Below are 14,674 nucleotides of genomic sequence, written 5' to 3' on the forward strand. Positions count from 1 at the left end.
AAGGGAGAGATGAAGCCTGTAGGAGCAGTGGGTAAGTTTGTAGTAGGACTTGGTAGACTGGTAGGGTGGTGTTCTGAACAGGAAGCCAGTAAGGAGGCATGTGTAGTTTATAGTAGGGCTTGGTAGAACTGTAGGGTGGTGTTCTGAACAGGAAAGCCAGTAGGAGCAGTGTCAAGTTTTATAAGTAGGACTTGGTAGAACTGTAGGGTGGTGTTCTGAACAGGAAGCCTGTAGGAGCAGTGTAGGTTATAGGTCGGACTTGGTAGCCCTGTAGGGTGGTGTTTCTGAAAACAGGAAGCTGTAGGTAAGCAGTGTAGTTTTATAGTAGGACTTGGTAAGACTGTAGATGTGTTATGAACAGGAAGCCTGTAGGAGCAGTGTAAAAAGTTTATAGTAGGGGCTTGGTAGACTGTAGGGTGGTGTTATGAACAGGAAGCCAGTAGGAGCAGTGTAGTTTATAGTAGGGACTTGGTAGACTGTAGGGTGGTGGTTCTGAACAAGGAAGCCTGTAGGAGCAGTGTAGTCTTATAGTAGGACTTGGTAGACTGTAGGGTGGTGTTAGAACAGGAGCCTGTAGGAGCAGTGTAGTTTATAGTAGGGCTTGGTAGATCTGTAGGTGGTGTTATGAACAGGAAGCCTGTAGGAGCCCGTGTAGTTTATAGTAGGACTTTGGTAGACTGTTAGGGTGGTGTTATGAACAGGAAGCTGTAGGAGCAGTGGTCGTTACCTAGTAGGACTTTTAGACTGTAGGGTGGTGTTATGAACAGGACGCCTACCAGTGACTCTTATGTTCCTGCCGGCCACCTTCTGAGTACCACTTTCCTCGTCAGCACCTCATCTACATGAGGCCAGTTCTGAGAGGTGGGAGAGAAAGAGAGAGAGAAGAGAGAGAGGGAGAGAGAGAGAGAGAGAGAGAGATGAGAGGAGAGAGAGAGAGAGGAGAGAGAGAGAGAGAGAGAGAGAGAGAGAGAGAGAGGGAAGGGGAGGGAGAAGGGAGGAGAGACAGAGAGAGAACAGAGAGGGAAGGGAGAGAGGGCGAGAGGTAGAGAGAGAGAGGAGAGAGGGGGAGAGAGAGAGAGGGAGAGAGGGGGGAGCAGACCAGAGGAGAAGAGGGGGGGGGGGGGGGGAGAGAGAGACAGAAGGAGGGAGAGAGGGGGAAGAGATCGTGATAGAGCGAAGTGAAGAGAAAGGCCAAGCCCAGGGAGGTAAAGGGGGTGTCAGGGAAAGAAGTGATGGGGGTGAAGAGAAGTGGACATTAATGCTCTGCAGGACTTGAGTGAACAGAGAGAATGAGCTATATCAGATTACACACACAGCCTTCATATTCCACCCCTTCAACACCCACTCACTACCTCCAATTAGCGGCACTCATCACTGAAGTGTGTGTGCGAGTGTGTTGTGTGTTTCAGAGCGGGCGAGAAAAATTACTCTATGGCAGGCCTCAGACGTCCATTGTCAACGCTCGCTCTCTCTTTCCGTGCTCCCCCTCCTCTATGTTTCCTCTCTGCCTTTAGTTCTGTCCTTGTAATCCACCTTCTTTATCCTTATATTCTTTCTCTTCCTTTATCCCTCATTCTCTCTAAGATGAGTCTCTCCCTTACCCCCACACACTCCCTCCACCTCTCCTCTCTCCTACTCTCAGTTCATCTCCCCTCTCTCCCTCCCTCCCCCTCTCTACTACGGCCTCTTGTGCTGTCTTTTCATACTCCACTCACTCACCTCACTCGCTTCCTCACTCATCGTCACTCACTCCCACTACTCACTCACTCACTCACTCCGCACGCACCTGAAAGCTTGAAAATAACATCTTGTAGACAAGGCAACAGTCTCAAACGTTACAACACCTGAGATATACCGAACTGAGATGCACACACACCTGACGCACGAACCAAATAGACAGATAAGAGAGCACGCACGCAAGCCCTCACCACGCACCACCGCCGACAACACATAACCTGATGCCACATTAAACGATGCTGCAGCCAACTGGAAACACGTACTCCCCGAAGAATCCTGAACAGACGAACTGTTGCGTGAAACTCCCCAAAGTCGAGCACAGAACGGAGAGCGAACCATAGAGACATCAAACTTACACGACCCTAAGAACTAACTCATTAGTCACACTGATCTACAAACTCTACTAATACACCACTCTACCACATGAGACACTACAACTGTATGATCACTACATCTGTTTCAACCTCCACCTTTACACACCCCACTAGATCATACTAATCAACTCTAACACACTCTACCACTAGATTACGCCCCGTAGAACACCAACTCTACACAACCTGAGATCTACACTCAACTCTCACACCGCCCTCACACTGAGATTCTTACACTCAACTCTACAGCACACTGAGTCTACATAATCACTTCTATACCACAGTGAGTTTCACTACTCAACTCTACACAGCTACTGATAACTCTCACTCCACAACTCTACACCACACTGAGACTTACACTCAACTCACACACTACTAGTCACTTAGACCACACTGATGATCTACACTCACTCTACACAACACTGAATCTACTAATCAACTCTACACACACTACTAGATCACACTCAACTATCCACACTGCACGCCACACTGAGATCTAACTCACTATATCACATCACTGATACATATAACTTAACCACTCTCAACCTCACCAACTACGATCTACACTCAACTACTACACACATAATGTTACACTCAACTCTACAACACACTGAATCTACACTCAACTATACAAGTTGAGTGTAGATCTCAGTGTGTGTAGAGTTGAGTGTAAATCTCAGTGTGTGTAGAGTTGAGTGTAGATCTCAGTGTGTGTAGAGTTGAGTGTAGATCTCAGTGTGTGTAGAGTTGATTGTAGATCTCAGTGTGTGTAGAGTTGAGTGTAGATCTCAGTGTGGGTNAGTGTAGATCTCAGTGTGTGTAGAGTTGATTGTAGATCTCAGTGTGTGTAGAGTTGAGTGTAGATCTCAGTGTGGGTCTCAGTGTGTGTAGAGTTAAGTGTAGATCTCAGTGTGTTCTCTCCTCTCTTCTAGCTGACTTTGGGGATTTCACACAGTTCCTGTCTCAGGACTTCCTCAGGGAGTACGTGCTCTTCCCAGTGGTGAGTCAACTGTCACATTACACCTCTGTGTGTGTGTGCGTGCGTGCGTGCGTGCGTGCGTGCGTGCGTGCCATCTTTTGTGTTTTTCAGTGCTCAGGTGTGTGTGCTCTCAGTCGGTATTCTCAGGTGTGTGTTTGATGTTGCCTGTCTCAGATGTTTTTCAAGCTCAGGTGTGCGTGAGTGAGTGAGTGAGTGAGTGAGTGAGTGAGTGAGTGAGTGAGTGAGTGAGTGAGTGAGTGAGTGAGTGAGTGACAAGACAGACAAGAGGCCCTGCTTAGAGAGGGGGAGGGAGGGAGAGAGGGAGAGATGAACTGAGAGGTAGGAAGAGAGGGAGAGGTGAGGGAGTGTGTGGGGAGTAAGGAGAGGTAGTAGAGAGAGTGAGGGATAAAGGAAGGAGAAGAATATAGGATAAAGAAGGTGGTTACAGAGACAAACTAATAGGCATAGAGAAACATAGAGGAGGGGGGAGGCAGAAAGAGAGAGCGAGCGATGACAATGGACGTCTGAGGCCTGCATAGAGTAATTTTTCTCTCCCGCTCTGAAACACACACACACACTCGCACACACACTCAGTGATGGAGTGCTCTAATGGAGGGGTAGTGAGTGGGTGTTGAAGGGGTGAATATGAAGGCTGTGTGTGTAATCTGATATAGCTCATTCTCTCTGTTCACTCAAGTCCTGCAGAGATTAATGTCCACTTTCTCTTTCACCCCATCACTTCTTTCCCTGACACCCCCCTTTACCTCCCTGGCTTGCTTTCTCTTTCACTTCCTCTATCACTATCTCTCCCTCCTCTCCCTCTCTGTCTCTCTCTCCCCCTCTCCCCCCCCTTCTCCGGTCTGTCTCTCTCCCCCTCTCTCCCTCTCTTCTCTCCTCTCCCTCTCTCTTCTCTCCTCTCTCTCTCTCTCTCGACTCTTCTCTCTCCCTTCCCTCTCTGTCTCTCTCCTGTCTCTCCTCTCGCCTCCTTCCCCTCCTCTCCCTCTCTCCCTCTCGTTCCTCTCTCTCTCTCTCTCTCTCTCTCTCTCTCCTCTCTCTTCTCGTCATCCTCTCTCTTCTTCTCTCTTCTCTCTCTCCTGCTCCCTTCTCTCTTCTCTCTCTCTTTTCTCGCCACCGTCTCAGAATCTGGCCTCATGTAGATGAGGTCTGCGAGGAAGTGGAGCTCAGAAGCGGTGGCGAGGACAGTAAGAGTCACTGGTAGGCGTCTGTCTAACGACTCAGTCTACCATTACTATAAACTACTCGCTTACGCTCCTGATACACCCCTATAGTCTAACCCAAGTCCTATCTATAAGACACACTGCTCCTACAGGCTTCCTGTTCATAACACCACCCTACAGTCTACCAAAGTCCTACTAAAACTACACGACTCCTACCGGCTTCCTGTTCATAACACAACCCTACAGATCTACCAAAGCCTACTATTAACTACACTGCTCTACAGGCTCCTGTTTAGACACCACCCTACAGTCTCCAGTCCACTATATAGACCTACACTGCTTGCCTACATGGCTTCCCTTGTTCAGTTACCACCACCCTACAGCTACCAAGCCCTACTTAACTACACTGCTCCTGATCTAGGCTTCCTGTTCAATGAAACTACTAACAGTGCTAACCAATGCCTCTACTATAAACTTTACAAACTGCTCCTACAGGCTTCCTTGTTCAGCAACACATCTACCAGTCTTACACATACGTCTACTATAAAACTACATGCACCTACAGCTTACCTGTTTCAGAAACACCACCCTATCAGGTCTACCAAAGTCCATCTATAGACCTACACTGCTCCTACTGGCTTCCTGTTCAGAACACCACCCTAGCAGTTCTACCATCCTACTTATAAAACTGACAGCTGCTCCTACTTGGCTTTCCTGTTTCAGAACACCAACCTACAGTTCTACCAAGTCCTACTATAAACTACAGCACTGCTCTACTCAGGCTTCCTGTTTCAGAAACCACCCTATCAGTTCTACCAAGTCCTACTACATAAACTACCCTACTGCTCCTACAGCTTCCTGTTCAGAAGCATTCCACACCTACCGTCTAGCCAAGTCCTACTATACAACTACACCTTGCTCCTACAGGCTTCCTGTTCAGAACACCACCCTACAGTCTACCAAGTCCTACTATAAACTACACTGCCCCTACTGGCTTCCTGTTCATAACACATGCATGCGTGCGTGGGTGTGTGATATTTATGATGTGTGTGTGTGTGTTTCAGTCGAATGCAGCTTGCAGAAGCAGAGTTGCTCTATATCAAGGAGGTAGAGAAGCTGGATGGCTTTGGACAGGAGAGCTTTGCTGCTAAGGTGTGTCTACATACACACACACACACACACACACACTCACCACTACATGATTTTCCATACTTTAATACATAAGTATGTATTTCACAGGACACCTACACCAATGACATCTTCATTGGTGTGTCCTTCATCGGAGTCTTCGTCAAACACAGGAACGGCAGGTCCATTATGCACCACAGGTGGGTCTCCTCTCACCCCTCAACACCTTTTGCTATTGGTTGGGTTTGCCTTGCTAAAGGAAATGAAGTAACATTAACCTCTACTAAACTGTATGCATATGTGTCTCTGTGTGGGTGTGTGTGTTTATTTGTGGGTGTGCGTGCGTGCGTGTGTGCCTGTGTATCTGTGCACATGCATGGGTGTGTGTGTGGGTTCTGTGTGTATGTGTACGTGTGTGTGTGTGTGATACAGATGGAAAGACATTGGTAACATAGCGCACAACAAGTCGGCCATCACAGTAGAGATAACCAGTAAAGATGACACCATCATGTTTCACACGGTGAGTGTCATATCTAACAACGGAACACACAAAAGCCGTCTCACGGGACACGGATAAACATACACACACACACACGCACTTGGATACGATGTGGGGTGAGGAGGTTTCCCTTTTGGAAAATATTTGTCATTTGTATCACATTATACACTAAAAATAATTTCTGAATGTGCCAGTCATAACACCCAATGTTGTGTGTAACTCCGTCCATATAAAGAATGTGACACGTTGTGGTTGTGTGTACGTTGTGGTACATGTGGTGTGTGTGTTGACATTCTGTGTTACGTGTGTTGACGATTGTGTACAGTGTGTTGTGTGTTTGAGATTTGTGTACCTGTGTTGTGTGTCGTTGTGTGCTGACATTGTGTAAAGCGTGTGTTGATGTGTCCGTCGGTGGTGTTGGAGACAATTGGTGTACATGATTGTTGATGGTGTGTTGAATGCATATTAGGTGGTCCGTGGTGTTGTGTGGTTGGTCATTGTGTGACATGTGTTGTGTGTGTGGTGTGTTGACTTGTGTAATTAATGTGTGTCGTTGTGTTGACATTGTGTACGTGTGTGTGACTGTTGTGTACATATGTGTTGTGTGTTGACATTGTGTACTTGTGTTGTTTGTCGGTGTGTGTTTGAATATGTGTACTTGTGTTGTTGTATGGGTGTTGACATTGCTAGTGTGTTGTGTGTCATGTGTGTGACATTGTTGGCACTGTGTGTGACATTGTGGTAACATGTGTTGTGTGTCGTGGTGTGTTGACATTGTGTACTTGTGTTGTGTGTGTCATGGTGTGTTGACATTGTGGCACGTGTTTTTTGACTATTTGTACATGTGTGTGTGTTGAACTGTGTTGTGTACATGTGTTGTGTGTCGTGGTGTGTTGCCATTGTGTACTTGGTGTTTGTGTGTTGACATTGTGCTACATGTGTTGTGTGTCGTGGTGGGTTGACATTGTGTACTTTGTGTTGTGTGTCATGGTGTTTGACATTGTGCACGTGTGTTGACATTTTGTACATGTGTTGTGTGTTGAACTATAACACCCAATTGTTGTGTGTAACCGGTCTCATAAGTGTCTGTACGTTGTGTGTTGTTGCTGTAATGTGTTGTCGTGTGTGTGTGTATGACATGTGTGTACGTGTGTGTTGACATGGTGTGGTGACATGTGTGAGTGTGTTGGACATTTTGTGCTCACTGTTGTTGTGTGTTGAATACACAAGTGTGTGCTGTACCAATAAAGATGTTGAGGTTCGTGTGCTGTTGTTGACAGTTGGTGTACATGTGTGTTTGTGGTGTTGACATTGTGTCGTGCGTGGTGTTGCATTGTGTTTGGTGTCGTCGGTGTTACATTGTGTACATGTTTATTGTGTGCGTGTGTGTGTTGACATTGTGTCCTTGTTTACGTGTGTCTGTGGTGTGTGTGACATGTGTACTTGTGTTTTGTGCAGTGTGTTGACATTGTGTCCTTGTGTTGTGTGTGTCAGGGCTTGTTGTACATGTGTTGTGTGTACTGGTTGTTGACAGTGTCGTACAATACCGATGTGTTTGTATGTGTGCTTACTTGGTGTGTTGACGATTGTGTACATGTGTTGGTGGTGTCAGTGATGGTGTGTCATGGTGGACATTGTGTACTTGTGTTGTGTGTCATGGGTGGTTGACATTGCTGTACTGTGTTGTTGACATGGTTTGTGCATATGTGCAGATGTGTTGCATGCTGTTGACATGTTTGTGTAGTCGTGTGTTGTTTACAGTGCTACTTGTGTTGTGTTATGTGTGTTGACATTGTGATTCGATGTTAACATTCGACTGTGTTGTCGTTGACTGGTATGTTGTCGGCGTCGTACAATTGTGTATGTTGTTGATGTTACATGTGTGTGTGTCCGTGGTGTGTTAGAATTGTGTAATCTTGTGTTGTGGTGCTCATTGGTGTGTTACATTGTGCCTGTCGATGTGTTGTTGACATCTGTGGTGCATGTTGTGTTTACATTCGTGTACATTCGTTGCTGTTGTCATGGTTGTTGACATTGTAGTGGCACGGTGTGTGCACATTTTGTACATGTGTTGGTGGTGTCGTGGGTGTGCTTGACATTGTGACATGTGTTGTGTTGTGCCATTGTGTACATATGTGTGTGTGTGGTGTGGTTGACAATTGGTGTCATGTGTGTTGACATTGTGATACATGTGTTGGTATCCACAGGATGGACCATAGAGCTGTCCAAACGTACAACGCCTCGGCTCTTCACGGCCAGACACAAGTTTACAAACAGAACAAGACTGTGCAGAGTGAGTCCTGTAACATTGAAGCTATATACTGTCCAGTTTTCCACAATGGCGAACGTGCATGAGATGGCAGAATTCAGATATGAGTCCATTGTTTTTAGCATTACGCACTGAGTTTTATAATATGGTTCAAATGTGCAACTAACATCAGGCATAAACTCATTTCTTTCTCGTCTCTACTCTCTTCTCGTCTCTCTCCCTCTCTCTCTCTCTCTCTCTCTCTCTCTCTCTCTCTGCTCTCTCTTCTCTCTCTCTTCCTCTTCTGTGTCTGGTCTCTCTGCGTCTCATCTCTCTCCTTCGTCGTCTCTCTCTCTCTCTCTCTCTCTCCTCTCTCTCCTCTCTCCCCTCCTCTCTCCTCTCTCCCTCTTCTTCTCCTCCCTTTCCCTTCTTCCTCTCCGTTGTCTCTCGTCTCTGTTCTCTCTCTCCCTCATCTTTGTGTTCTCTTTTGTTCCTCTCTCCTCTCTCTCTCTCTTCTGTTTCTCTCTCCTCCTCTCCTTAGACCCGCCCACTCCCCTGGCACCTATCCAGGAGGGCCGCTCCATCCCTGGACACTCACCGCCGTCTCTCTGGGTATTTACGTGTCAATTCACTCGTTCGTCTGTCTCGTTCTTGTTCCTTCTTGGCATGTAGATGATATTAATTAGAAAAGCAGATACAAGCTTCTTGCTATCTTTGGCTGCACTGTTTTGGGAGTTACCTGAAGGAGTTAGGCTTTGTTGGTATTATAGGGTTAACAGTTTGAATATCAGTGCAATGTAGGACGATTATAAAAAGGCCCCGCTCTCCTATCAGGGCAGACACCCTAGACCCAGCCGGTGGCTGGTGGTTGGGGGTGGTTTAGGGAGTTTGGTTTTGGCGTGTTGCTGTTGGCCGTGTGTTGTGGGCGCTTGTTTGGGGCGGTTCAGTGTTTCCGATGTGTACTTGACAATAGGATCAGTGATTTTCCCTCCTCCCTCCCTGCTGGCTGGGACAATGAGCGAGGGCTATATTGTCGGCCACATGGTTGGACAGTCCAAAAATTCAATCTCTCATGGAGGGACGCACAGCCACTCGTGGGAGGACCCCTTAGATCACAGGTTTTGAACGATAACTTTCTTCTCATCTTCTAAATCCTCTCCTCTCGTCTCTTCCTCTCGTCTCTCGTCTCTCTCTCTTTGCTCTCTCTCTCTCCATCTGTCATCTCTCTTGCTCATCTCTCTCTGTGTCTCGCTCTCTCTGCTCTTTTCTTCTCATTCTCTCCTCTGTCGTCTATCTCCTCCAGTGATCTCTCGTCTGTTCTGCTCCTCTCTCTCCCCACTCCTCGCTCTCTCCTTCTGGTCTCTTGTTCTCTCTCTCTCTCTCTCCTCCCTCTCCTCCCTCTCTCTCTCTCCTCCTGTTCTCTCTCTCTCGTCCTACTGCTCTTTCTGGCTCTTCCTCCTCTCTGTCGTCTATTCTCCTCGTCTCTCGCCCTCTCCTCTCTCCGCTTCTCTCTAGCCAAGGCGCCCAGTCCTGTATCCATCCAGCCAATGCGAGCTCGCCAGTATGCAGAGATGTACCAGGACACACAGAGCTCTTCAACGGGTACGCGACAAAAACAGCATTTACAATGAACTTTTACATGTTGGCATGTAGGTTACAGTTCAAACAAGTATCATTATACCGGGGTACCTCCTTTAAGCTGTAATAACCATTCATTTATATCATCAGTCACAAATCACTGCCTCCATCCTTCCCTATCTCTGGCAGTGTGTAATGAAGTGGTCTCTGAATATGATTAACCATTCAAGCTGTTTTCTCCTTCCATCACTTTGTAGACTGTTGAATCATCTACACAGGAAGTTCCTTGTATGCGTCATGAAACAGCTAAACTGTTAAATCAAGCTAACTACGCAATTTCCCCCAGCAGGTAGTATGAGTCGTGTTTATTTCGGCTTTAAACAACTTCTCCTTCTCAGCCAATTCTAGATTCAACCTTGATTGGAGTGCTGAGAAACCTGAGGACATGTGGTGCGTTCCCTCTTTCATTCTCCTCGTTCACAGTTAGAACATTCTTACTCTGCCTCTTAATGCCAGAAATATCCAGTCATGCGATTGCTCTTGACACTGTCGGACGGAGCAGTGGGAGAAAACAAATGGTCATATGTTACCCCGCATGTCGGGTAACCCAGTGTGGGCTATTCTCGTGTGGGTAACCCAGCTTGTCGGTAACTCTGTGTGGGTAACCAGTGTGCGGTAACCCAGGTTGGGTAACCCAGTGTGGGTAACTCGTGTGTGGGTACTCTGTGTGGAGGTAACCAGTGTGGGTAACTCTGGTGGGTAACGTCTGTGTGGGTAACCAGTGTGGGTAACTCTGTGTGGGTGTGGTGATATACTCTTATTTGATAGGTGGGCAATCGATCATATTTTGATCTGAGGGTGTTTGATAGTTTATGAAAACTAGAGGTGAATGATGTTTGTGTTGATAGTGGGTATGAAAAACAGTAATGGTGATAATGTGTGTTTGGATGTCTTTATTGTGTGGTGAATTCTGTAATCATTGCTTCTCCTATTCTCCCCACCGCCCTCCTTTACAGAGCAAGCATAGATTCCATGATAGACTCTCTACTACAAAGTCTGAATGCAAGTCTGGAAGCCGGTGTCGGTCGAATTCGGCTTCCGAATGGAGACTGATTCCCATGGGCGCATGTAACAGTTAGTCCCGAGCCTCAGCTCCCTTGAACCACTGCCCAAACATTCGTCGACAAAACCTCATCATCTCCCTAAAACCTCAGTAGTCTTGGCATCCGAGTGATGCGCCCCGACGTACATTCCCCGAGTCATCGCCATCGGTGCATCATCTGCCCATTCCTAACTGGCACGCTAGATGATGAAGCTGTGATGTGGCGCCAGAAGTGCCACATGCTCGCCCGCCCACCATGGGAACCTGTCACAGCGCAATCACTGAGGACGTCTCAAATATTGTAATTGCCGTCTGCTTTTCGTCGAAAGCGGCAGAGCCGTGTGGTTTAGTAGAGTCCAAGCCCAGAGATGAAGAGAGGGGGCTCCTAGCTCCAGGTAACGCTAAACCGTCTCTATGGCCTCAGCGTTCAGCTACAGTAAGGGCCTGTGAAGTCCTCTGCCTACCTGGGCCCGAGTCCAGTCAGGGCCCCTGCCAGTCTGCTATGTGAGGAGGGAGGGGGTGGGAGCTTCACAATCCCTCTCAACTACATCAGAGTCACGCCACCTGAACTAGCGCAAACCAAAGGGGGGGGCTATTTACTAACGAGGGAGCTAACGAGCGCAAGACGTGTCTAACATTATGCTGCAGAACCACAATTGGGCCAGGCCCTCCCTAGCCCGTCCTTCCGACCTCGCGACAGAAGTACGCCCGGCTGGCACCACCGGAACCCAGTGCATGGGCGGCAGCAGCCACCGAGCTGGTCACGGTGCCCAGTGGTGCAGCTGTCTGTAGAAGACTTTCCAGCGGACAGTCTTCTGCCCGCGGTGCCCCAGTGCCTCTGCAGGTAGGTTAGCAGAACGCACTAACTTGTCGCTAAGTGCAAACGGATCAACCCTGGGGCAAGACACAGAGCATTGGCAAGTGACGCCAAGCAGCAATGAAAGGGCTGGGGGAGGAGTGATGACGGAATGGTAGGGGCATGGGTGGTGTTTGAATGAAGGGATGGCTGCCGCCACGTAAACAGGAGGAATACTTCAAGAGCATACGTGATTGCCACCTCCAACCCGTGCAGACCGCAGCCTCAATCACTAACCCCTCCGACCACAATCACCAGCCCAATAGAGCTTGCCTCATGTGATGAGAAGCCAGAATGACCCCGCCATGCCCATCCTTGCCACGGCGCAAGGAGTGGGCGGGGCCCTATCCAGCAAACAGAAGACCCTGCTCCATAGCGCACCAAAGCTTGATCACAGCATGAGAGCGACGGGAAGAGAGGAGGAGGAGGAAGAGGGAAGGGCCTGAGTGGGGACGTTCAATCCCAGGTTGTAACGAAGAAACATTATTGCCAGCTCAAAAAGGCCGCCTTGCCAAGCGCCCACAAGCCCCTCCGGAGTACCCCCGGATCACCCAGACAGTCCACCAAGCGTCTCTCTCGCTCTGCCGGCGATCGCCAGGCCACGCGCTCACACCGACACCAGGGACAACCAATCCAGGGAAACAAGGATCCAAAGCAAGCCCGCCAAGGCCCGGGCGAAAAGCGTGGGCAGAGTCAGGGACGGTGTAAGGGGGTGGTGGGGTAGACCCTACTGACCCGGTTGGGATACAGGCTGGGAATGAATGGGGGAGTTTCGTGGGGCGTCAATCTCTGAGAACAGACCTGACCAGTGTGAATGAAGGTCGGAAGGAGGCCAGTTAAAGAGTGGAGAGGCCCAAGTGTCTTCGATGTTCTCTCCGTAAGGAATCGCATAGTGGAATGAGGAAGAGATTGCCAGGAGGGTAAGATACAGTTACTCCAAGTCTAGTTTTTCTAATATCCAATTTTCTATATCGGTCTATCTATTTCAAAAATCTAATTCGTATTTGCATGTCTAATTCAATCTATCTAAAATTTATATTAAGTCTGTGGTATTCCCCACTGGGTTTTTTGGGGGGTGTTAAAAAAATAAAGAGAAAAAAAAAACGCTGACGAAACATCTCTGTATGTCTTATATTTAGGCAGCATGTATCCTGTAGATCATTTGCATATAACAGGCTTTTTACATAGTTGTCACAAACCGTGCTACATATCCACGTTCAATCAATTCACGGTCAATTAAGTCCCGTCGATAGCTAAGCTTTGAGGAGTAAATGCAGCGGTGATACAGTGCTAAAAAAAAAAAATTGATTAAGAGAAATGTGTAAAACACACCGCTTGCTTAGTTAAACCAACAAACAGTTTGGGTTTGTTTGCAGTGTACTTCAACAGTGATTAAAGCCGGTAATCTGGAGTCAGCACCTGGAGGTAACACCTTAGGTCCCAGTCTTTTACAGCTATACCACCACTAATGCCCAGTTGATTACCTCTTTTTGTGTGTGTGGGGGGGGGGGGTGCACTGCGTGCTTTGTTAGCATGTCTGAAGCCCAAACTTAAAAGCCGTCTCCTGTCCAGCCAGCCTTTAATTTCCATATGGTATATTGCCCCTATGTTTCCCCCATTAGCTACCCCTCTCATCCATAAGCATACGGCAACCCATACGTCTTAACCCACACCCATTTGCTCCCACCGTGTCCTAATTAAGATTCTGTCCAGAGAGCCGCTAAGGTTCCGGCCTACCACCATGTTTTCGGGGGATTAACAAGGAGGGTGAAGGGGGAGACGGTGAGGGTGGGAGGGGAATAGGAAGAATAATCCGAGGAGGACCAGCAATGGGGCCAGTTTGGTGTCTCAGAGAAGTAAGGAGAAAAGAAAGGAATAGAACGAGAAGAGAGAGCGAGGGAGAACGATGAGGTGAAGAGAAGAGAAGAGTTACGAGGATAGGAAGAGGCGAGAGGGAAAAGAAAAAGGTGAGATGAGAACAAAGAGAAGGGAGAGAATGCGAGAGTGGGAAGGATAGTACAGGAAGAGGAGTTGAAGAGAGGCAGAGAGGAAGACTGTGTAGATAGGTTCAGGGATTGAGTGTTTCTGTAATGGACGCAAGAGTCAGACAGTCTACTGCTAGCATAAGGCATTCCAAATACGTTCTTATCTCCCCCTAAGGCACCGTGCATGACAGATTTTAGGCAAAAGTTTATAGCCGACAAGACGATTAATTCACACACCTCACGAAGGCGGCACGGTTCAGGTTCTCTGCCACGCTACTCACGGTAACCGAACCATGACAGCGGCTTGTCCTTCTTTCCTGATAAACGCTGGAAGGAACAAGATAGATGTCGGTGACTCAATAAGAGAGACTCCTGATGATGGCGGGCCGCTTCAGCGGGACGGCTCTAGGGTCGAGGGTGCCTTGTAAACCAGAAACCCTCGCGGAGGATGGGGCCAGGGAGGATGGCGGCCAAGTGCTAGCTGATGAAGCGGGGTAAAAGGTACTAACACCGGACCTGCTATGCCAAACAGGGGGGGGGTCTGGAGCGGGGGGTCTGACAGTGTCAGAAAGTACTGAGATTCAGGCGTGCTGTTTTCACTTACTATAAGCCAATAGTCTGTTTTGTATTTTATTTAGGATCCCCCATTAGCTGTTGCGAAAGCAACTGTGCAACATTATCAGACCACTACTTGGCTATGGTTATTAACTAACATATTTTGTCTTACCTTGTTTGCATGTAAGTGTAGGTAGGCTAACAGTAGAGCATATTTCAGGCTAACACAGCTAGCCTTGGTTGTCGTCTTCTTACACCAGTCCCAGACAGTTGTGCTGGGATGGTGTGAAATCTACGCCTTTGTCCCATGGCGTTGCTAGCTAGCGGGGCTAGCAGAGCGCGTAAGTGCTGTTGGAACGTGTGGCATGACTCGTGCTTATCTGGCCTCCTAGCCCGCTATATATGTCAGGATATGTGACCGCAGGGGGGCGAAGAGAATCTCTCTCAACAAACAACCA

The 14,674-nt window shown here is 48.0% G+C and overlaps 1 protein-coding gene across 1 annotated transcript in view; it reads left to right on the plus strand.

The window, feature by feature from the left end:
* LOC111972962 (protein tyrosine phosphatase non-receptor type 14) overlaps nt 1–14,674 on the plus strand; it is a 107,700-nt gene that overhangs the window by 76,894 nt on the left and 16,132 nt on the right. Inside the window, exons 5-12 of the mRNA XM_070446775.1 lie at nt 3,041–3,119; nt 4,228–4,302; nt 5,330–5,417; nt 5,505–5,593; nt 5,826–5,968; nt 9,656–9,742; nt 11,150–11,256; nt 11,521–11,664. Coding sequence (XP_070302876.1) covers nt 3,041–3,119; nt 4,228–4,302; nt 5,330–5,417; nt 5,505–5,593; nt 5,826–5,968; nt 9,656–9,742; nt 11,150–11,256; nt 11,521–11,664 — 812 coding nt within the window. The remainder of the gene's footprint in view (nt 1–3,040; nt 3,120–4,227; nt 4,303–5,329; nt 5,418–5,504; nt 5,594–5,825; nt 5,969–9,655; nt 9,743–11,149; nt 11,257–11,520; nt 11,665–14,674) is intronic.

The sequence above is a fragment of the Salvelinus sp. IW2-2015 genome, linkage group LG14, assembly GCF_002910315.2.
Source record: "Salvelinus sp. IW2-2015 linkage group LG14, ASM291031v2, whole genome shotgun sequence".
NCBI classification, from domain to species: Eukaryota; Metazoa; Chordata; class Actinopteri; order Salmoniformes; family Salmonidae; genus Salvelinus; species Salvelinus sp. IW2-2015.